Raw genomic sequence first — 24,519 nt, forward strand, 5'->3', positions numbered from 1 at the left:
CAATTTGAATACAAATGTATTTAATTTGACATATATAACTGAAAAGGCATTGAAATATCAGCGATAAAAGGAAAGATTGCTAATGCCGGTTCACACCCCATATAATGAAATAATCATCAAAACTATTTCATTGGTTTGTGCTGGTTTGGTGTTTGAGATATTAAGCTTCTTTTATGGGCGTGTGACGTCACTCTCCACCCCGTCCCGCTCAAATCACCCCAAACCGGTGCTGGTCATTTGTAAAAAATCTTCGGTTCGGCTGAAGAAGGAAAGTCGTACACATCTGGGATGGCGAGTCAATCATGAGTATTTTAATTTTCTGGTGAGCTATTCCTTTAATACCCCTACACCTAATTTCCTGTTGAGGAACAGTGTCAGAACTAGCCTGTTTAATTCTTGGGGTCAAAGAGAGGGTGGAAAGTCGTCATGAGAAACTAACATTAATAAAAGAAATGTTAAAGCGATAAAACGCTTTCTATATGACATGGCCTCTTTACATCTGCCGAGTCCAGACCTGAAGATGTTGACGATGAGCTCCAAGGTGGCGTTCAGGATCACAGTGTTGATTTTCTGCTGCCACTGCCTCCTGTGAGCACGCAGCTCATTAACATCGGTACATGTGCCGACGTGACACAGATCCAGATCATAGTTCAGCTGGAGTTCCTTTGCTCTGTAGAAACATGCATGAAACACGCTAATCACGAGGCATGACAGAGCTGATGACGCAACAGTTCAAAACATATTGAAGACTGATCGCAACCCTGCAGATATGAGTTTGATTTGAATGACTCGTTTAATTGTTTCTAGTTGGCAACATGAAGATAGAGTTATTCAAAACCCCCCAAAAAGTGTTCATGTTCGTGCAAATTCTGTGGCTTAAAATGCATGAAAACTATAACAGGATTGTTCGCTCTCTTACCGGTATATAAAGAAATCTCTTGCTGTCAGTGGGACCTCTGGAAGCTTCAGTGTGCCTGAACCTGAAGACGACACGGTTCCTTCATCGATGTCTACAAGAACCAGATCATCCATCTCCTGTGAAAAGACACAGTCATTAACTGAGCAACAAGCCAGACATCAATAACAGCCGTGTGTCCACTATCGGGCCAAATGAGCACGTGGTAGCGCGTGCCAGGGCCAGTTGCGTTCCCACTGTCACTTCTGGGGCTTCATCGTGCCTCCTCTGGGCTTTCTTGGGGCCAATGGCTTTTGGCCAGCCAATTACCCTTGGACCAAATGGGGATTGAGGTGGGTTCAATGTCAAAGGCGGAGTTCCCAGGTTGTGTATCCCTTGCACAACACACCCAATGGACAAAGCGGTGCCCAAAGGAATTACTTGCCATGGTTCGGTGAACTTCCGTAGATGGTGCGCTGGTACATCGTCCCGCTGTTAGTGGAGAGACCGTTCAGGACACCATGGCAGTTACCGTCGGTGAGTTGATAATGCCAACTAATCTTGTTGTTTACATTCGCTATAAATTCGATATTCTAGATAACACGATGCCTCTGCTCGAGCTTCCCTCTTGCTTGTGAAATGGATGGGATGTGTGATGTTGGCACCACAGCGGTGTATTAAGGGTGAGAGTAATTGGCCCGATGGTGGGAACGCAGATCGATTTTAGTCTTGCAGCTCGAGGTCTGAGGGTATTGGCCCCGGCTGGACAGTTACTAGCCCTGGCCCGCACTGGCCCGATAGTGGAAAAGTGGCTAATTAACAACTTCATGACTGATATTCGTCTAACGGCTTTGCAGATACGCCAAAAAATCCAGTTAAAGCATTCTCCAGGTAACCCTAAATTCCACTGAAAAGACCGGCTTAGACCACCGTGGATTTCAATGCTGGTCCAAGCTGGTTTGGTACTGGTCTAGCTGGTGTTAGCAGTTAGCAACTACAAAATAAGGGCGTCCTTACATTAGAACCATAGTGCGAACTGGATGTCAAGAGTTTGGTACATATAGATGGTGTGAAGGAGTGGTGGTGGCGTAGTGGACTAAAGCACATAACTGGTAATCAGAAGGTTGCTGGTTCGATCCCCACAGCCACCACCATTGTGTCCTTGAGTAAGGCACTTAACTCCAGGTTGCTCCGGGGGGATTGTCCCTGTAATAAGTGCACTGTAAGTCACTTTGGATAAAAGCATCTGCCAAATGCATAAATGTTAATGTGAAGGCTGTTTTCGAACTCAAATGTGCCAGATGGAATCACAACTGAGCAACATGAGGACTCGAATACAGTTCCCAATTTATTATCAAAGCAATCTGGCCTAATTTGCCATTGATGAGGTATAATTTGATAGATGCCCAATCATCATTTCCCCCTTTTATGTCCAATAATCCAATGTGAAAATAGGGGGTGGAATCAAACTCGAGTTTGAACCTTGCAATCAAACGAAGAGTGAAAACATCCTAAAACTCCAGGATACGAAGTTTGCCCATACCTCGGCCACCTCGTCAAAGTGGTACGTGTGGCAGCCCATCAGGTAGGCCGTGGGCGCCATGATGAAGTCCAGCATTTGGCGAGACAGGACGGGTACAAACGGATGCTGCCAGCACAGTGGATGTATGTAGATCATGAAGCTTTCAGCCACTAGTGTGAGCTTGGCCCAATCGGTGGAAAGAAACACAATTCTCTGCTCCATTAAGATACTGCTGATGATCTGAGATAAACAAGCAACAAGACGTTACATTTGATACTAACACAAACCAGCATTCAACGCTGGGTTTTCCAGATATGTCTGACCGTGCACTGGCATCGTAACAAACAAATGAGAGGAGTGACGGTTCGACTGACCTGCAGGATCTGTTTGGGTTTGAAACACAGAAAGGGCAGGTGAAGATCGAGGTCTACCACGGTCCGATCTGGCTCCAGTCTGGAGGGAAGTTCAATCTGAAGAGGTCTAAGATTAAACACCTGAAGAAACACAATAAATAATCTTAAACTTAAAGTGTATTCTTACATTCCTGTGGTGGTAATAAACTTCAGCACTCAATGCGTCAATAGATCTACCCTCAAGCGTTTGTGCCATCATAACAGATATATGATCATTCTGGTAGCTAGCTATAAATACTCCGACGGTTCACCCAACTTTTTCAGCCACCATGACCGTAATTGACCTGAATGAGAAAACGTAATGTAGAAGATGACTGTTTAGACTAATGCCAATGTTAGTTATGTTGATTGAGGGGTAGATGTGGCTCGGGTGGTAGTAAGAGTCGGCCGCTAATCGCAGGGTGGCGGTTCGATTCCCGGCCCACACGACTCCACATGCCAAAGTGTCCTTGGGCAAGACACTGAACCCTAAGTTGCTTACTTATGTTGCTTGAGAATGCTTTAGCCACAGCCACACGAATACATTTTTCTTGTAAATGCATCAGTTTATGGGGGTCTGGGTATCTCAGCGAGTATTGACGCTGACTATCACACCTGAAGTCCCGAGTTTGAATCCAGGGCATGCCGAGTGACTCCAGTCAGGTCTCCTAAGCAACCAAATTAGCCCGGTTGCTAGGGAGGGTAGAGTCACATGGGGTAACCTTCTCGTGGTCGCTATAATGGGGTTCTCGCTCTCGGTTGGGCGTGTGGTGAGTTGTGCGTGGATTCCGCAGAGAATAGCGTGAAGCCTCCACACGCGCTCAACATGTCACGTGATAAGATGCGCGGATTGACGGTCTCAGACGCGGAGGCAACTGAGATTCGTCTTCCGTCACCCGGATTGAGGCGAGTCACTACGGCACCACGAGGACTTAGAGCGCACTGGGAATTGGCCGTTCTAAAACAAATTCTAAACTTTACGCCTCTTAACCAGCAGCCATATCACCCTGCAGCTCTTGCCTGGTTAGCCACTAAAGCTAAGCAGGGTTGAGCCTGACCAGTACCTGGATGGGAGACCTCCTGGGGAAAACCAAGGTTGCTGCTGGAGGTGGTATTAGGGAGGCCAGCAGGGGGTGCTCACCCTATGGTCTGTGTGGGTCCTAATGCCCCAGTATAGTGATGGAGACACTATACTGTAAAAAGGCACCGTCCTTCGGATGAGACGTTAAACCAAGGTCTTGACTCTCTGTGGTCATTAAAAATCCCAGGATGCTTCTCGTAAAGAGTAGGGGTGTAACCCTGGTGTCCTGGCCAAATTCCCCCCATTGGCCCCTATCTATCATGGCCTTGTATTAATCTCCATCCCTGAATTGGCTACATCAATCTACTCTTTCCTCCCCACCAATAGCTGATGGGCGTTCTGGTGCACTATGGCTGCCGTCGCATCATCCATATGCTATGTAAAGCACTTTGAGTTCCTAGAAAAGCGCTATATAAATGTAAGGAATTATTATTATTATTAAGGTGTAAAGGTTTACTTCGTTTTTTTCTGAGCCCGTCGTCGACACAAAGCAGTCAAAATGCAAATGCGTCCAAAGTGTACGTTTGTGCTCGCGGTCAAAAGAGCAAACTCTGAAAGGCTCTTTAAAACCTGACACGGCATCTAAATAAATGACACACTTGCACACGCTGCTGAATAAACTGCAAGATGCGGTGCATCGGCCAAAAATGTCCGTCTAACACGTTTACACAGAAAAATGTATTAAAAACAGCAAAGATGCTTTCGGTATGTAACGCACCGGTTTAGCTACGTTCATTCCTCTAATCTAGACTAGCTGCTTTTTTCTAAGACTTTCAAAAAAGCTCTCCATAACCATATACTTTTAAAAACTATGACGTAACGAAACTGAAAACGGAAGGTTTAAACTTCAATGGATTTGTGTGGATGTGGCATAAAGTCATTTTGACACTGTAGGATTAAAAATTAGCATAAAAGCACACAAGTTACGACCCTTATTCCTTCACGAAAACAGTCATTTTACAGTCAGGGCTGGACTGTAATCTGGCATACCGGCATTTTCCCGGTGGGCCGATGCACTTTGGGGCCGATCATGGGCGGACTGGCCATCGGGAGAACTGAGTGGGCCAGTGGGTCGGCCGTGAAACGGGCCGAATGCCCCCCAACATCTTTTGGGCCAGTTGCTATGTAAAATCCCAGGCCGATTTCTCTTCCCAGTCCAGCCCTGCTTGCAGACCAGAGAGAGCTGATAGTGATCTGTCAGCCTACTGGCTGAGCTCATTGTGAACTGGGACTCTGCAAATGGGACAGGGTTCGTACAGATGTTTCAAAGTTCAATTCAAGGACTTTTCAAGCACATTTTTAGACAATGCTCTTGATGTCACTAAGGCAAGGCAAGGCAAGGCAAGTTTATTTATATAGCACATTTCATACACAATGGTAATTCAAAGTGCTTTACATAGAAGAGATTAAAATAAGAATAAAAAATAAGAATAATTGAAACAGTTTAGAATAAAATAAAATATACAGTTCAAACAGTCGGACACACAGTGGCACAGTGCTCATTCAGTAAATGCACAGCTAAACAGATGTGTGTTGAGTCTGGATTTGAATGTGACTACTGTAGGAGCACATCTGATCTCTTCTGGAAGCTGGTTCCAGCTGCGGCTGGCATAATAGCTAAAAGCAGACTCTCCTTGCTTAGAGTGAACCCTTGGTATTTCTAGCTGATGTGATCCTAATGATCTGAGTGATCTGTTGGGTTTATATTCAGTGAGCATATCTGCAATATATTGAGGTCCTAGCCCATTGAGTGATTTATATACCAGTAATAATACTTTAAAATCAATCCTAAATGTAACTGGGAGCCAGTGTAAAGACCTGAGGACTGCTGTGATATGTTCATATTTTCTGGTTCTGCTCAGAATCCTGGCAGCAGCGTTCTGTATGAGCTGCAACTGTCTTATGGTCTTTTTGGGAAGGCCAGTGAGGAGTCCATTACAATAATCCACCCTGCTGGTGATGAAGGCATGCACAAGTTTCTCTAGGTCTTGACTGGAAACAAAGCATCTAATTCTTGCAATATTTTTCAGGTGATAGTATGCTGATATAGTTATTGCTTTGACATGACTACTGAAACTAAGGTCTGACTGTAGAGACACACCAAGATTCCTGACTTGATTTTTAGTTGTTTGACCCCTAGCGTCAAGGTATGCATTCACCTTGAGAACGTCATCTTTGTTTCCAAACACAATGACTTCAGTTTTGTCTTTGTTTAACTGAAGAAAGTTTTGGCACATCCAACTGTTAACTTCATCAGTGCATTGGCACAGGGAGTCAATGGGGCTGTAATCGTTAGGTGATAGGGCTAAGTAGATCTGTGTGTCGTCTGCATAGCTGTGGTAAGCAATTTGGTTCTTTCTCATTATTTGGCTCATTGGGAGCATATACAGGTTGAACAGGAGAGGCGCAAGAATTGAGCCTTGAGGAACTCCGCATGTCATGGACGTCCACTCAGACTCATGGTCTCCTATACTCACATAATAACCTCTCCCTTCTAAGTATGACCTGAACCATTTTAGGACCATCCCAGAAAGCCCCACCCAGTTTTCCAGCCTGTCAAGAAGTATGTTGTGATCAACAGTGTCAAATGCAGCACTGAGGTCGAGTAGTACCAGTACTGATAATTTGCCTGTATCAGTATTTAAGCGAATATCGTTTATTATCTTTATGAGCGCTGTCTCTGTGCTGTGATGCGATCGGAAACCAGATTGAAAATTGTCAAAGTATCCATTTGAGTTCAAGAATTTGTTCAGCTAAAACAAATTCTTTATATGTTTATTTTTAATAAAAATATTTGATTCATTCAGTTAATTTATTTTTATAAAACACCATTTATTACAAGTACAACATATCTCAATGAGCCTCGGTCAGATGTTCAATTGTCGTGTGCTCCCTTAAAACGCACTTCGCTTTCCAACAAAAGTGAATAACTTGTCCCGTAAACGGTATTTAAGGAAATGACTCATGTGCTATTTTCCATGTTTTCTAGTCACACAACAGGTTTATGTGAGGAAATGACCCAAATTGCAAATGGAACATTCTCAAAAAAGATAGACTTTCCAACTTACAACATATTGAAATTTTCAGTTCAGTTCAGGCCTATAAACACTGAGGGTAATTATTTAACATGTTTAAAATTTTATCGACATAAAGGACAACTTGACTGTTGTTCTTTCTTTTACTATTTAATTTGGTTTCACAAATGAAGCAAGTTAACACTAATGAGGGTTCAACAGGTTACAACGCCACATTTTGAGGGTTCAAGGGGTTACAAGACCACATTTTGAGGGTTCAATGGGGTACAACGCCACATTTTGAGGGTTCAATGGGGTACAACACCACATTTTGAGGGTTCAATGGGGTACAACACCACATTTTGAGGGTTCAATGGGGTTACAACACCACATTTTGAGGGTTCAATGGGGTACAACACCACATTTTGAGGGTCCAATGGGGTACAACACCATATTTTGAGGGTCCAATGGGGTTACAAAAACCACATTTTGAGGGTTCAATGGGGTTACAACACCACATTTTGAGGGTTCAATGGGGTACAACACCACATTTTGAGGGTCCAATGGGGTTACAAAAACCACATTTTGAGGGTTCAATGGGGTACAACACCATATTTTGAGGGTCCAATGGGGTTACAAAAACCACATTTTGAGGGTTCAATGGGGTACAACACCACATTTTGAGGGTTCAATGGGGTACAACACCACATTTTGAGGGTCCAATGGGGTACAACACCACATTTTGAGGGTCCAATGGGGTACAATGCCACATTTTGAGGGTTCAATGGAGTACAACACCACATTTTGAGGGTCCAATGGGGTACAACACCACATTTTGAGGGTTCAATGGGGTACAATGCCACATTTTGAGGGTTCAATGGAGTACAACACCACATTTTGAGGGTCCAATGGGGTACAACACCACATTTTGAGGGTTCAATGGGGTACAATGCCACATTTTGAGGGTTCAATGGAGTACAACACCACATTTTGAGGGTTCAATGGGGTACAACACCACATTTTGAGGGTTCAATGGAGTACAACACCACATTTTGAGGGTTCAATGGGGTACAATGCCACATTTTGAGGGTTCAATGGGGTACAATGCCACATTTTGAGGGTTCAATGGAGTACAACACCACATTGCTCGCCAGTCTAAATAGCGTCCATTTGGTCGAACCACTTCCACTTTTCCTTGATGGTTCTGTAGTCACTCTTAAGTTTACTTTTCCCTACACTGCTGGAAGGTCCGGTGGCAGCCGTGTGCAGCCAACAGCCGAGACACTTCCTGAAAGACTTATTCGTTTCGCGTTGTTTCGTTCGTCGCTAACGAGAGGAATGTCTGCACCTCGTTTATCGACCACAGCGTGGTTTCACGTGCAGCAAATTCAAAAGTCGCGTGATACTACCTACTATCGCTGTAGCTAAATTTAAAACTAGCGGGTTGATGTCGCATGTCGGAAATCCAGTGACGCTGGTAGTGATGATTCTCTCTGACCAATCAGTGATCTGCAGGGTTTTGACATCACATTTGGTATCGGCTCGGTATCAGGTACTATCCACAGTGGAAAACCCCCAAAAAGCGAGCAGAGTCGAGTCGAGTTGTACCGTGCAGGTACATGTTGATGTTAATGGGTTGCATCACGTGGGGTTCGAACTTACAATCATTCAGCACAGATCTCAAATCATTGTACCACACTACACCACCATCATGACGACTAGAGTAGAAAGACACTCACCACATGGAGTGGTCCAGGGGGAGGGATGGGTACCAGTGCCAGCTTGGCGGAGAATTCCTTCACCTGCTCTTCAAATTCAGACATGCGGCTCGTCTTCAACTCGAGCAAGAAACTAAGACAGTGTGTAGCGGGAGATAAACAATCTTCACATTACAGGTAAACAATAATAAAGAGAAATGGGTCTTTTCAAATGCAATGAGTTCTTACCAGGACAGGCAGTCTCGGAGAGAGTTATAATACGGGTATTTGGAGATTACACATATGCTGTATTGCGTGTACAAGCGCTGAGATTTGGTTGACCGATTGCCATTTTGATATATCTCATTATCTTGGTACTGCAACAACATAGCAAGCACAACAAATGAATTAACAGCTCTATATAAAAGGTACATTTTAAATGCAAATGTAAAGAAATTCTGTCATTTTAAATCACCATTCTGTTGTTCCAAACCCATTCAACTTTTTTGTGTGGAACACAAAAAGACAATCTTAGGGGAGGTTCACATTAAAAGCGTTGTTCCATCCATATGCACTTTATTTAAATTGTTTTTCTATGTAAAAAGGCTATAGACGGAAGTCTTTGACCGTTGAGCACCATGCCGTATCTCGCGCAGGAGCGGGGCGCTTTCAACAAGAACTTCAACTTGTAAAAAGGTGTCTGGCGGCATTTATGTTTTGTTTTATTCATTGCGCTGTAACTATAGCTCTTTTTTGCGCAAGGTCGCGTTGAATGTATTCAGACTTGGGGCGTCAAGACCAGGGCTGGACTGTCAATCTGGCATACCTGGCATTTTCCCGGTGGGACAATGCACTTTGGAGACGATCATGGCTTCAGAGGACATGGAATATAGTGCACCAGTCGGATAAACTATTATTATGGTTCTTTCATGCTTTTTAATACCTTTTTGTCCCTTTTGGAGCTTGACAGCCCTTGTCCACATTCTGCTAAACATCATCTGTGTTCCACAGACGAAAAAAGTCATATGGGTTTCGGTTGACGTGTGGGTGAGTATATGATGATTGAATAGACATTTTAGTTCAAGCCAGATAAACAAGAGTAAAAGGAAGGTATCCCACCTGAATGGACTTGCAGTACTGAGCCACCACTCCGTGCGTTTGGTTCCCAAACACATCGGTAAACACCAGGAAGTGATAGGCGTCTTTTTTGCTCTCACTGGTAATTCTCAATCCATCTGGCCAATGACAAACCAGACATTGCTTTCGTAAACGTTAGATGCAGAATGCAGCATTGAAGCGCTTTCAAAAAGCCCTGAGATGATTACCTGGGAAACAGAGCTGGGGCAGCGCTATGAGGTCGATGTTTTGAGGTACGCTGAGGTCCTCCGAGTAGGCGACTGCCGATTCGTTGGTTTTGGCGGGATCGTTGGCGGTCGAAGCTGCTCGTTCTCTCTTCTTCTTAAAAGAGCGTCTCTTCTGGACTCTGCTGAAGGCCGGAGCGTGAGCCTGTTCGAAACTGGAACTCTCCTTCGTAACGAACGGTGGCGCGTGAACCTGCAACACCTCTGCGTCCACTAGGGGGAGCTCCTTCTCTTTACCCTGTAGCTACGTCCAAACGGGAGGAACAAAGTTAGCATTTTTCCACACAAACATGACCAGAATGGGTTTGAAATGAAGAATCGGAGATGACGCACCTGGTATATTTCTTTCAAGCGTTCGTTTGATACTCCAACAACAACACACGCCTCCAACAGACCAGATGGACCATTGTCCGCCATCAGAACCAGCTCTGAGATCTGGCCACCATACAAATGATTCTGTGTGAATTTAGCCTTCAATCATCCGCTCCATTGGTTCATCAACTTCAAGTTAGTCTGTTAAAGTGGTAACAATGACTTTAGAGGGTTTGCTAAAGCAAGAGCCACTATTACTATTGCTCAACAAACCTTACTTTTGGCAAAATTAAGGTTACAAGTCAATATATAAACACTACAGAGCATTCATTAGACACTACATCAGAAAATGGAGAACATGACAATTTAGGGTTAAATAAGGGTAAACAATTTTGAGTAATAGTGTGTAAACGATGACAACTGTGTTGTAATTGTGCTTAACTTGTTTACCATTTTGCATCACAAGTGCATCACAGTGCGAAATGTGTTTTAGTGAGTGAGAATGTGTTTAGAGTTTAGAAATAAGAGTCATTGATTCGACAAATGGGTTTAGGCCACTTTGCATTTGGTTCAGAGAATGGGGTTTAGTGTTTTAGCAATTCAGAAAAACTGCATACGTATATGACTTGTGATGTCAACACATGCCTGATGTTTCACTGGGTCAAGCAAAATGACAAACCACAAACTGGAAGTGAACATTTGGGTTCTTAGTCTCTCATCGGAGTGAAAGGCTGAAGTGACTTAGATTTACATTTAAGCATTGACCAATAATGGTGTTCATGCACCAAACAGCTCAGAACTTCAGGTGAAATAAACCCCCAAACCAACCTTTAACGTCAACATGAAATCAAAATGGACCCCATTTACTTTCTTAATACACTCTAAAATTTTCGAATAGGCTAATGTTATAAACCAACTGACATACAGACACTGTTCACTATCTAATAAATTCCTTGTGGCAGGGCGGAGGGCGGGGTCGTGATCCGACACACCCGGTCCCGTATTAGGCTAATGAAGCCTCCGAGGGATAAAGGTCGACTGCAGGGGATCGTGCGGGAGAGAGAGATCGTTTACGGACATGTCCGTCGTGTGTGTGTTTGTGTCTTCTTTTAAGTTTACTATTAAACTATTATTTATATTGAAAAGCCGGTTCTCGCCTCCTCCTTTCCATTGATCCCTTTACACTGGTGCCAGAAACCCGGGAAGGAGGAGGGATACGCCGTAGTAGAGTTCTCGCCACTACCATCCACCACAACGGAGCAGCCACGAGCAGGGAGGGGCTCGCTGCCGACCGCCTGGTGCGAGAGAACCGCTGCCAGGGGCGGGGGAGACCCCTTCTGTTCCCCGAGAACGCGGCGGGGCATTCCATCCGCCAGGGGCTGCCTCCGATCCGCCCGGAGTGGCGCGGCTGTCATCCAATAGGAATGTGGCAGGGCGGAGGGCGGGGCCGGGTCGTGATCCTACACACCCGGTCCCGTATTAGGCTAATTAAGCCTCCGAGGGATAAAGGTCGACTGCAGAGGATCGTGCGGGAGAGAGAGATAGTTTACGGACATGTCCGTCATGTGTGTGTTTGTGTCTTCTTTTAAGATTATCATTAAACTATTATTTATATTGAAAAGCCGGTTCTAGCCTCCTCCTTTCCATTGATCCCTTTACACTCCTATTGATAAGATCTGAATACCCTTTTTACTCTGAAATGTCACAGTACAGAAGACACCTCCTGCCACCGCCCTCCTGCTAATCAACCTGCACTTACGCTCTGTGAAGAGGATGTGTGCAGGGTCTTCCAGAAACAGAAGACAAAGAAAGAACAAGGCCCAAGTGGTATTTCACCCACTTGTCTAAAAGCCTGTACTACCCAGCTGGCCCCCATTTGAGAGATGGGTGTTGGCCCACCTATAAGACATCACTGTACACTTTCTGGATCCCCTGCAGTTTACCTATCGAGCTAACAGGTCAATGGATGATGCAGTCAATATGGGACTGCATACGGCAACATCTAGACAGACCAGGGACATATGCAAGGATCCTATTTGTGGAGTTCAGTTCGGCATTCAACACCATCATCCCATCTCTCCTATGGAATAAATTAACCCAGCTATTTGTTCCCACCTCTCGCTGTCAGTGGATCACCAGCTTTCTGACAGATAGGCTGGGGAAATTCACTTCCAGCACCTGTACAATCAGCACTGGTGCCCCTCGGGGATGTGTGCTCTCCCCACTACTCTTCTTCTTGTACACCAACGTCTGCAATGCCAAGGAACTCTCTGTTAAGCTCCTGAAGTTTGCAGATGACATTACTGTCATCGGCCTCATCCAAGATGATGATGAGTCTGTATCATAGACTGTAAAAAAGATGGGCGACGCCCCTTCGCTCTTTTCCATTGGTGAGAACTGCAGCCGCCAGTGTCCCGATATGGCGCTGACATCTTGGGACTTGAGTCTGCGCAGTTGCGATTTCGGGACCAGACCTGTGCAGTAGTGAGCAGGAAGTAAAGCCGCGAAATCAAGGCCCCGCCCTCACTCTCGCTGAATCAATCGCAAGCACACGCCCCTGCACTTTTGACTTTTGACTTATGACGGTGTGAAATAATTAATTATAGAAATTTAGATATTAAATTTAAAGCTCCAATCTCCTCAGTCCTCCGAAGATCCCGAAAAAAAGTAAGTTGGTGCTTCAGTGACTACTTCGCTCAGAGAACCTGTCAATCACAGCTGTCAATCATGATGTCACAGCACCATTTTATAGCATCAAATAACTAAAAACAAACTTATTTTGAAAACAAACACTTGAAATGACATCAACGTGATAGAAACGACAGTAAATGACAGAAACTATCTTTGGAAAAAAGATATGTGAAGTGTCATTTAATTGTTTAGTTGGTCTCACGTCCCGTTGAATAACATGGGGAGGCGGGGTTTATGACCTATACTAGGACCAGCCACCGGGGGGGGGGCGATCAAGACGTTTTGGCTTCACTTTTGAGGGCTTGTGCGGCACACTTGGTCTGTATACGGAAGGGAGGTTGAATGGCTGACTGGTGGACTTTAGGAGGATCACCCCAACATTGACCCAGCAGTACTGCCATTCAGGTTCCTGGGCACTACCATCTCACAGGACCTGAAGTAGGAGACCCACATTGACTCCATTGTGACAAACTCGCCAGTTGAGGACGTTCAATCTGCCACAGGCGCTGCTGAAACACTTCTACTCAGCAGTCGTTGAGTCTGTCCTCTGCACTTCAATAACTGCCTGGTTTACTTCAGCAACGAAATCAGACATCAGAAGACTTCTGGTTTCCTCTATATCTTATTTAACTGTTTACGTATATATGTTTATATGTATATTTCACATCTTTGTATGTATATGATGTATATTTATATTTTTTGTATTCTCTTTGCACTGGAAGCTTCTGTCACCAAGACAAATTCCTTGAGTGTGTAATCACACTTGGCCATGAAGCTCTTTCGGTTTCTGATCCTAAAATGGTGAGAATGCCATTTCATGTTGACTAAGAAAAACCTCCCAAGCCAAGACGTGTGTTTGTGTGTGTGTGTGTGTGTGTTCTTTGAAACTTTGTTATCAGTCTCTACAAACAGCATTTTGAAGCCCCCAAAAAACCACATAAAGGGAGCATAAAAGTAATCCATAAGACTTCAGTGGTTAAATCCATGTCTTCAGAAGCGATATGATAAGTGTGGGAAACAAACCGATCAAGATTTAAGTCCTTTTTTTCACTATAGATTCTCCACTTTCACTTTCCTAAGCACTCTTCTCCACAAAGAGATCTTCTTCTTGTGTTTTTGTTGATTTGCATTCTTTGTGCATATCGCCACCTACTGGCAGGAGGAGAATATATAAGAAGAAAAAAAAAACTTATATATTGATCTGGCCCTGTAATCACAAAGAATTTTATCTTACCACTAGGAGTCCTCCAAATAGTCTCTCAGTTGCCTCCAGGTCTGAGACCATCAATCCGCGTATCTTATCACGTGACTTGATGAGCGCTTTACCGTGGAGATGTAGAGCGTGTGTGGAGGCTTCAACGCTATTCTCTGCGGCATCCACGCACAACTCCCACACGCCCCACCGAGAGAGAGAACCACATTATAGTGACCACGAGGAGGTTACCCCATGTGACTCTACCCTCCCTAGCAACCGGGCCAATTTGGTTGCTAAGGAGACCTGGCTGGAGTCACTAAGCACACGCCCCACCGAGAGCGAGAACCACATTCTAGCGACCACGAGGAGGTTACCCCATGTGACTCTACCCTCCCTAGCAACCGAGCCAATTTGGTTGCTAAGGAGACCTGGCTGGAGTCACTCAGCACACGCCCCACCGAGAGCGAGAACCACATTCTAGCGACCACGAGGAGGTTATCCCATTTGACTCTACCCTCCCTAGCAACCGGGCCAATTTGGTTGCTAAGGAGACCTGGCTGGAGTCACTCAGCACACGCCCCACCGAGAGCGAGAACCACATTCTAGTGACCACGAGGAGGTTACCCCATGTGACTCTACCCTCCCTAGCAACCGGGCCAATTTGGTTGCTAAGGAGACCTGGCTGGAGTCACTCAGCACATGCCCCACCGAGAGCGAGAACCACATTCTAGCGACCACGAGGAGGTTATCCCATGTGACTCTACCCTCCCTAGCAACCGGGCCAATTTGGTTGCTAAGGAGACCTGGCTGGAGTCACTCAGCACACCCTGGATTCAAACTCACGTCTCCAGGTGTGATAGTCAGCGTCAATACTCGCTGAGATACCCAGATCCCCCTGGAAACTGCATCTTTAACTAAGTTTACAATAATAAAAAACACCCTCGTGATTCAGACGATCCCGTTTTGAAGGTCAATGTGAACGTTTATAATATTACAGTATTATATTATTAAAATACATCGACTCACTTGTGATTCAGGAGATGCCTTTTTAAATGGTCAATGTCATAATAATATTCTACTATATTGTTTTTAAAGTGGAATGACGACAGCAGACATGCTTCAGATCATTTGTGAATAACTCTTAGGGAGTTAGAAGTCTATAGTTGTGGGTTTAGGAGCTACTTTTAGTAATTTTTTGTGAATACAGGCCCTGTTTTTCACCCACACCTATCATATCGCTTCTGAAGACATGGATTACTTTTATGCTCCCTTTATGTGCTTTTTGGAGCTTCAAAGTTCTGGTCACCATTCACTTGCAATGCATGGACCTACAGAGCTGAGATATTCTTATAAAACTCTTAATTTGTGTTCTGCAGAAGAAAGAAAGTCACATCTGGGATGGCATGAGGGTGAGTAAATGATGAGAGAATTTACATTTTTGGGTGAACTGTCCCTTTAAATGCTTAAACATAGTTTTGTAGACAAATGCAAATTGCGTCCAAGTATGAACTTCTTTACAAAACTAAAAATGCAATGTACAGACGTGAAATTAAAATGTTAAAGCAATATTCAGTTCTCAATACAAGTGAAGCTCAATCAACAGCATTTGTGGCATAATGTTGATTACCACAAGCCCCTCCTTTTCTTTAAAAAGCACAAAAATCTGGGTTACAGTGCAACACTTACAAAAGGAAGTAAATGGGGTCAGTCCGTAAGTGTTAAAATACTCACTGCTTCAAAAGTATAACCACAAGACGTAAACAACATGTGTTAACATGATTTGACTGATAACATGCTTACCAACCTTGTCTGTGAAATATTATAGACAATTTTGCAACTTCAATGCCAAGACAACACAACATAACAGCAACATAATACACACGTTTTATCAGAAGAATGAATGTAAGTGCTTTTATAAAATTATAAGCTTCACAAGCCTTTAAACTAGAGATCGGCCGATAGTGGATTTTGACGATACTAATAACTAAGGTGGTGGAAAGGCCGATAACGATTAATCGGGCACCATCTTACCCTAAGAGGGCACCACAAAGTCCACCTACTCGCATGTAGACAATCGCATCGCGCTCATACCACGCAGTCCCACCCCGCAGACGATCGCTTCACGCTCATATCACGCATCCCACCCTGCAGACGATCGCTTCACGCTCATATCACGCATCCCACCCCGCAGACGACCGCTTCACGCTCATATCACGCATCCCACCCTGCAGACGATCGCTTCACGCTCATATCACGCATCCCACCCCGCAGACGATCGCCCAGGCTCATATCACGCATCCCACCCGCAGACGACCGCTTCGCGCTCATATCACGCGTCCCACCCCGCAGACGACCGCTTCGCGCTCATATCACGCGTCCCACCCGCAGACGACCGCTTCGCGCTCATATCACGCGTCCCACCCGCCAGACGACCGCTTCGCGCTCATATCACGCGTCCCACCCGCAGAGCGACCGCCAGGCTCATATCACGCGTCCCACCCGCAGAGCGACCGCCAGGCTCATATCACGCGTCCCACCCGCCAGGCGACCGCCAGGCTCATATCACGCGTCCCACCCGCAGAGCGACACGCCAGGCTCATATCACGCGTCCCACCCGCGAGACGACCGCCAGGCTCATATCACGCGTCCCACCCGCGAGACGATCAGCCAGCGCTCATATCACGCGTCCCACCCGCAGACGATCGCCAGCGCTCATATCACGCGTCCCACCCGCAGAGCGATCGCCACGCGCTCATATCACGCGTCCCACCCCGCAGACGATCGCTTCGCGCTCATATCACGCGTCCCACCCCGCAGACGATCGCTTCGCGCTCATATCACGCATCCCGCCCCGCAGACGGTCGCTTCACGCTCATATCACGCGTCCCGCCCGCGAGGCGGTCGCCACGGCTCATATCACGCATCCCGCCCCGCAGACGGTCGCTTCGCGCTCATATCACGCATCCCGCCCCGCAGACGGTCGCTTCGCGCTCATATCACGCATCCCGCCCCGCAGACGATCGCTTCACGCTCATATCACGCATCCCGCCCCGCAGACGATCGCTTCGCGCTCATATCACGCGTCCCACCCGCAGACGATCGCTTCACGCTCATATCACGCGTCCCACCCGCAGACGATCGCTTCGCGCTCATATCACGCGTCCCACCCCGCAGACGATCGCTTCACGCTCATATCACGCGTCCCACCCCGCAGACGATCGCTTCACGCTCATATCACGCGTCCCACCCCGCAGACGATCGCTTCACGCTCCTATGAGAAGATCGCTTCACATCACGCGTCCCGCCTCGCAGACGATCCCTTCACGCTCATATCACGCGTCCCACCCCGCAGACGATCGCTTCACGCTCATATGAGAAGATCGCTTCACATCACGCGTCCCGCCTCGCAGACGATCCCTTCACGCTCATATCACGCGTCCCACCCCGCAGACGATCGCTTCGCGCTCATATCATGTGAACACCTACCCCCCTAGTTTTAAAAGCAAACTATCAGCACTTATTAATCGGTAAAACCGATATATCGGTCTACCTTGACTTTAAACCCTCCAAAAATCTGCCCCATTCACTTCCATTGTAAGTGGCTCACTGTAACCTCGATTTTGATTTTTTAAGGAGGTTCAAATCAAAATTCATTTTTGTGGTAATGAACTATTACGCCACACAAGATGTGGACTGAGCTGAACTTGCATTGAACATTTTTAACACCGTCTTTCATACAATGTCTCTGTTCTATAGTGTCTAAGAGTCTATTTCTCTTTGAAGCGCTCTTCTTTTTCCATCTTAAGTTACATTCTGATTACATCTGATGCACCCTGTGTAGCATCTGGTTCCGATCGCAAACTGGACCAAGTCCAAACCAAGACTGCAACTGAATCCAGATAAATAAAATCAGGCTGTTAACTCAGGACAGCACAATCCCATCTGCATGTCTCATTCGTCCCATAACAATTGTCAAGTCGAGATGTTCAAATGTTAAAGGCCAGCAGAGCAGAATGAGTAGCATATTTAATTACGAATAATATATGCAGCAACAAATCCTGCATCCCCACCCCCCCAACCTTAAAAAGCATTAATGCTTTTAGCCTACATGCTAACTAAAAACATGGATGAACTGATCTACTGTAATGCACAATAGATGCTCTCTGATCTTCATGATGTCTGGACCACACCAGTGGGGCAAATCAAACAGACACAGAGAGAGTATTCATACAACTGCAGTGACGTTTCACTGAATGACGTCACACCATTTGGAAAAAGTCAAGAAAGAGTTGTGTCACTCCAGCTTGAGTTCATGTCACTTAGCCACAAATGGGACGTATCAAGTACTCAACTCTTAAGTTAATGTACATTTTTTTCAGCTCAGCTTTTAAGCCATATTGATATGAGGGTGAAATAATTATTCATGCAGAAAAAATAATAATAATAATTAGGCAAAAATGCAAATTAGCTGCATTTTCACTAGTGATAAACTTATTTTGTAACATAAAATAATAATAAAAATACAAATAAATCAATGTACATGTTTCAAATGTATTGTCGTATTGTAAATAAATCCAATAAAAATGAACATTCAACATTAACAGTCCTTCCGAAAGTATTTCTGTATTGTTTTGTTTTTATTCTGAGATTTCATGCACTATTTCACATTTACTCTCACTCTCTAAAGCCTGTGCTGTCAACAATACTGTATACCGAAACTAAAGAAACAAATCGCGCGATAGAAGCGAATTAAATCAATAAAATAAAACAAAATCTGTTACAGTGATTACACACATGACTACAGACATAAATGTCCAGTATTTTACTAATGTTACACTGAATGTTGCACTATAATAGAATCAAAGTTACATTGTAGCATCGCATGCGTTCAGATACAATGTAACGCAACAAGTAACATTCATTAAACATTCAACGAACATCAAAGAGTTCTAAACAAACCTTAAAGATCCGCTGCGGCTCAAGACGATACAATGTGACGGAAATCACAAATCCTCAGTTTAAAATATGATATGATTGCAACATGAAAGAAAAACAATAAGGCTGTTAATGTAGGTCACATCCAGGAAAAACGAGCACACCTCTTTAAGAACACAAAGGTGGGATGTAGATGCGATCAAACCCGTGAAACTCACTCTTCACTGAAGAAAAGACTCTTTTTCGGTACATGAGGCGAAATTACGCGTCGGCTTAGCTTATGAATATTAATTACTCGCTGCTGACGTTCTTTGGAAACCTTCCATTTGCGCCCAGTCAGATCACCTTATTAATATTAATTAGCCACGCCTTCGCCATAGTTTGATTCGCCGGTTGACGAGCGCCCACTTTCAAACGCAAGACTTTTCAGCCAATCAGGTCGGACTACCAGGCGAACGTCAAGTTGCGTAATTAATATTCATGTCCACCAACCGTCAACATAGTAGAAGCGGAGACCAAGAGCCGAAAAACATCTGGAATAAACTTCCGATCATTTCCAGATTGACCCGAGAACCTTATAAAGCATTACTAAACACAAATAAACTGGAGGAATGAAGAGAAATCGAAAGCGATCGAAAAATAATACATTTTTGTTCAATAACCCAAGTTTAGTGACGGTAAAAGTGAAGCTACAGCGCCTCCTCGTGTCCATCTCTGACGTCACTGACCTAAAGACCTGCTTTACAAAAGTACTACGTCATTACCGTAACAATATAGAGCACATAAATAACTATTAAATATATTACATTATGCATTAATCAACATTTGAACCTTTTTCTTTCATTCATAGATGCTAAAATGCACTTATCTTTTAAAGTATGCAGTAAAATAACATTTAGAAGACAATTAAGCACTGAAAACTCAAATATGAGGTACAACACAGACACTTTCCTAATTATGAATGAATATCAGGTGATGACATTTTTATTTTGATTCTCAATAATCAATACTTGAACTCTTAACTCAGCTTGGTTTTTGTATATTTACTGATTCATTCACATTTTGAGACAAAAAAAAAAAAATTTCAAGCCTGTATTTGAGATAATACAATTATAATTATTTAAAAAAAAATTAAGTAACAAGTATATTTACAAATAATATAAACACACCAGGACAACAATCCCGAAAGCATAAAACCAACAAGACAACTGATTACAGCCACGGGGGGAAACAATCTGGAAATCTGATCCAAGATCAGGGAATATCAGCTATCTGATAGTCAATAAAAATGTATCTTACAATTCAAGAGAACATAAAAACATGACACAATGGTCGGAATAAGATGAAACGGGCAAACCATTGTTTATATCATCAAAAATAACGCTTTAACCTAATTGGTTTAATTCGAATGACTCTTCACAACTGTGTCTTTACAGACACAAACGGTATTCAAGTAAACGTATAATGCAACAAACCTCTTGGCACATTAGCAACCAACCGGACCTTATTCCTGAAACACGAGCAGAACAATGTTTCAGTGTATATTGTACGCGAAACCATTTTAGCATGTGACTATTTATGTAGGAATGTATTGATGAATTATTCTTTCTGCTTGTGTTTCATTAATAAGACACGCCACGTTTCTGAACGCAAAACATTCCAGTGGTTCCGTCTTAGCACGTATGCTATGTGTCTTTAAGCCGTGACCCTTGTCACGGCAATGCTACATTCTCCCGTCTGCAGACAAGGAAGATGCAGAACTCATGTCCTCTTCGTTCGCGCCGCACGTGTCCACCAGACAGATCAGACAGCTGGTGACGGGGAACGCGCGGACTTTACTGGACACCACCCATTTGTCCGTCTCGGTGTAATACTCCATGATGTGACCCAGACGGCCGACGCCCTGAAACCCGGCCAGCACGTAGATCACGGAGCCTACGGCCGCGCACTTCACTGTCACGCCCCTCCACGGCATCGGTGCCGCCATTTTCCACTCATTACTGCCGATCTCGTAATATTCCACCGAGTCCAGCCCACCTGGAAGGAAACAGATATAGAGATTAGAGGAATCGGTTTTACCGATTAATCTGTACCGATATTTTCTTTTTATCGGTTATCGGCAAAAATAATGCCAATGGTAGTCATTTAATTTATTCCACAGCAATAAACTTCCATGTCTGTGCCCTTCATGGTAAGGAAAGACATTTTGTACCATTCTATAAATAATAGTTTATCACCAGCTTAGTTATCGGTATTGGCAAATCAGTTGACCTCTATTAGAGATCACCCAAACATACAGCGCTGACCTTTGCTGACCTCCTGCAATGATTTAATATAACTGATTATATTATTCTTCAGACATAGTTTAAAATCTCTAAACCAAGATCACAATTATCAGGTGCAGAACTAGAACTTTCAAGCTACATCCACCAAACTCAAACCTTCAGACTGTTCTGGGATAGTATGAACGTTTAACTTTTAAGTGACTGCTTTAAGTTGCTCTCTTTCGTTCTCTAGTTATTTTGCAATAACTTTATTTACCATAATATTCCACTTATTTTGGAATAGTGTGAACTTCGAACTGATTTTTAACTGACCGAATTATCATTTTCAAACAGCGGATGGTCAAAAATCTGAAAAATCCCATAGACTTACATTGTCAGAATGTTCAACTGGTCCAACGGAATGTTCGTTAATTCAAACTCCAACTGTCAATTATTTAAATGTAAACAAACCCACAAAATACCTTTGATCTGCATTAAGTTGCACTCTTTCTTTCTCTAGTTAATTTGCAATAACTTTAATTACCGTATTATTTTAGAATAGTGTGAACTTTGAACTTTAAACTGACTTTTAACTGATAATTTAACTGACTTTTTTATCAGAAAAATTCCATAGACTTACATTGTCGGAATGTACAACTGGTCCAACGGAATGTTCGTTAATTCAAACTCCAACTGTCAAAAATTCTAATATAAACAAACCAACAAAATACCTTTGATCTGCATTAAGTTGCACTCTTTCTTTCTCTAGTTATTTTTTGCAATAACTTTAATTACTCTATTATTCTACTTATTTTAGAATAGTGTGAAATTTTAACTTTAAACTGACTTTTAACTGATCGAATTATCATTTTCAAACAGCGGATGGTCAAAAATCAGAAAAATCCCATAGACTTACATTGTCGGAATGTTCAACTGGTCCAACGGAATGCTTGTTAATTCAAACTCCAACTGTCAAAAATGTAAATGTAAACAAACCAACAAAATACCTTGATCTGCATTAAGTTGCACGGTTTCTCTAGTTATTTTTTGCAATAACTTTAATTACTGTATTATTCTACTTATTTTAGAATAGTGTGAACTTTGAACTGACTTTTAACTGATCGAATTATCATTTTCAAACAGCGGATGGTCAAAAATCAGAAAAATCCCATAGACTTACATTGTCAGAATGTTCAACTGGTCCAACGGAATGTTCGTTAATTCAAACTACAACTGTCAAAAATTCAAATATAAACAAACCACCAAAATACATTTGATCTGCATTAAGTTGCTCTCTTTCTTTCTCTAGTTATTTTGCAATAACTTTAATTACCGTATTATTTTAGAATAGTGTGAACTTTGAACTTTAAACTGACTTTTAACTGATAATTTAACTGACTTTTTTATCAGAAAAATCCCATAGACTTACATTGTCGGAATGTTCAACTGGTCCAACGGAATGCTTGTTAATTCAAACTCCAACTGTCAAAAATGTAAATGTAAACAAACCAACAAAATACCTTGATCTGCATTAAGTTGCACGGTTTCTCTAGTTATTTTTTGCAATAACTTTAATTACTGTATTATTCTACTTATTTTAGAATAGTGTGAACTTTGAACTGACTTTTAACTGATCGAATTATCATTTTCAAACAGCGGATGGTCAAAAATCAGAAAAATCCCATAGACTTACATTGTCAGAATGTTCAACTGGTCCAACGGAATGTTCGTTAATTCAAACTACAACTGTCAAAAATTCAAATATAAACAAACCACCAAAATACCTTTGATCTGCATTAAGTTGCTCTCTTTCTTTCTCTAGTTATTTTGCAATAACTTTAATTACCGTATTATTTTAGAATAGTGTGAACTTTGAACTTTAAACTGACTTTTAACTGATAATTTAACTGACTTTTTTATCAGAAAAATCCCATAGACTTACATTGTCGGAATGTACAACTGGTCCAACGGAATGTTCGTTAATTCAAACTCTAACTGTCAAAAATGTAAATGTAAACAAACCAACAAAATACCTTTGATATGCATTAAGTTGCACGGTTTCTCTAGTTATTTTTTGCAATAACTTTAATTACTGTATTATTCTACATATTTTAGAATAGTGTGAACTTTGAACTTTAAACTGACTTTTAACTGATCGAATTATCATTTTCAAACAGCGGATGGTCAAAAATCAGAAAACTCCCATAGACTTACATTGTCGGAATGTTCAACTGGGCCAACGGAATGTTCGTTAATTCAAACTACAACTGTCAAAAATTAAAATGTAAACAAACCCACAAAATGCCTTTGATGTGCATTAAGTTGCTCTCTTTCTTTCTCTAGTTATTTTTTGAAAATCTGTTTGATGCAAATACGGTCATATAGCTAGAGTGAGATTTTGATGTCATGGCCAGGGTCGCATTTATTTACAGGCAAATCTTGCAATGGTTTTGCTATAGGAAATCCAACTAAATTAACCTTATTTAAATAAGACCTTATCTTTAGGGCTACTTATAATATTCTGACGGTACCTACAGTATGAGTGGGCCACTTTACTGAGCTGGGACTGAGGTCCCATTAAAAATGATTGTGTGCTTTCAAAATACTGTTTTCCTTTCATCGGGCTCTTTATAATTGATACCAAAGTCATATCTTGAAATATCTGAAGGTAAACAGGGCCAGCTTAATAGAACAGGAGGAAAACTTTGTCTATAATTTGTCCAAAAATGAGGTCCAGATTTTAAACCCCTTCTTCCACTGTTTAATTGTCATTGGGGCGTGCTGATGTGCGTTGCGGTGGTATTCTGTATGATGTCACTAAATGGTTGTCTTGCGAGAGGAATCACACCTAATGTATTCTGTCCACCGACGGCATATATTCTTGAGTTGACGACCACCAGACCGTGATTCTTACGTGCTTCTCGCATTCCACAGAGAACTCGCCACCTGAAAACAGACACAGCATACAAAAATATATATTTAAAGAGACAGTTCACCCAAATGTCAGTCGTTTCCGCACACAAAGCTATCGTATGGCTTCAGAAGACTTGGAATATAGCGCACGAGTCATATGGACTATTTTTATGATACTTTTAGGGTCTTTTTAAGCCCCTAGTTACCATCTACTTTCATTAAATGGCAAGAACAGCTCGGACATTCT

At 43.0% G+C, this 24,519-nt stretch overlaps 2 protein-coding genes across 3 annotated transcripts; both read right to left on the minus strand.

The window, feature by feature from the left end:
* Nucleotides 1-387: 387 nt before the first annotated feature.
* LOC127642564 (DENN domain-containing protein 3-like) lies at nucleotides 388-19,387 on the minus strand. 2 transcript variants are annotated; one of them, XM_052125200.1, is made up of 10 exons: nucleotides 19,120-19,387; nucleotides 10,296-10,475; nucleotides 9,927-10,200; nucleotides 9,721-9,836; nucleotides 8,851-8,978; nucleotides 8,644-8,755; nucleotides 2,792-2,911; nucleotides 2,439-2,657; nucleotides 920-1,035; nucleotides 388-670 (listed from the first exon to the last, which is right to left on the minus strand). In XM_052125200.1, exons 2-10 carry the CDS (start codon nucleotides 10,377-10,379, stop codon nucleotides 403-405), a joined length of 1,437 nt encoding a protein of 478 aa, XP_051981160.1. In that variant the 5' UTR covers nucleotides 10,380-10,475; nucleotides 19,120-19,387; the 3' UTR covers nucleotides 388-402. The 2 variants fall into 2 exon arrangements, with proteins under 2 accessions (XP_051981160.1, XP_051981159.1); XM_052125199.1 differs by having other exon boundaries at nucleotides 9,927-10,206; nucleotides 19,120-19,384.
* A 683-nt stretch (nucleotides 19,388-20,070) lies between these two features.
* On the minus strand, nucleotides 20,071-24,299 carry LOC127642565 (kelch-like protein 7). The gene is made up of 2 exons (XM_052125201.1): nucleotides 24,208-24,299; nucleotides 20,071-21,132 (listed from the first exon to the last, which is right to left on the minus strand). Exons 1-2 carry the CDS (start codon nucleotides 24,284-24,286, stop codon nucleotides 20,819-20,821), a joined length of 393 nt encoding a protein of 130 aa, XP_051981161.1. The 5' UTR covers nucleotides 24,287-24,299; the 3' UTR covers nucleotides 20,071-20,818.
* Between the last annotated feature and the right edge of the window lie 220 nt (nucleotides 24,300-24,519).

The sequence above is a fragment of the Xyrauchen texanus genome, unplaced genomic scaffold, assembly GCF_025860055.1.
Source record: "Xyrauchen texanus isolate HMW12.3.18 unplaced genomic scaffold, RBS_HiC_50CHRs HiC_scaffold_698, whole genome shotgun sequence".
Lineage (NCBI taxonomy): Eukaryota > Metazoa > Chordata > Actinopteri > Cypriniformes > Catostomidae > Xyrauchen > Xyrauchen texanus.

Bases quoted from the DNA above. Each gene is read 5' to 3' on its own strand.
- LOC127642564 (XM_052125199.1), bottom strand. From the start codon at position 10,379: ATGGCGGACAATGGTCCATCTGGTCTGTTGGAGGCGTGTGTTGTTGTT. The intron at 10,207-10,295 runs GTGCGTCATCTC...GTTTGGACGTAG, and splicing joins GCTTGAAAGAAATATACCAG to CTACAGGGTAAAGAGAAGGA. The intron at 2,912-8,643 runs GTGAGTGTCTTT...GTGTTTCTTCAG, and splicing joins CCCCTGGACCACTCCATGTG to GTGTTTAATCTTAGACCTCT.
- LOC127642565 (XM_052125201.1), bottom strand. From the start codon at position 24,286: ATGCGAGAAGCACGTAAGAATCACGGTCTGGTGGTCGTCAACTCAAGA. The intron at 21,133-24,207 runs GTGTGATTCCTC...GTTTCCTTCCAG, and splicing joins CGGTGGACAGAATACATTAG to GTGGGCTGGACTCGGTGGAA.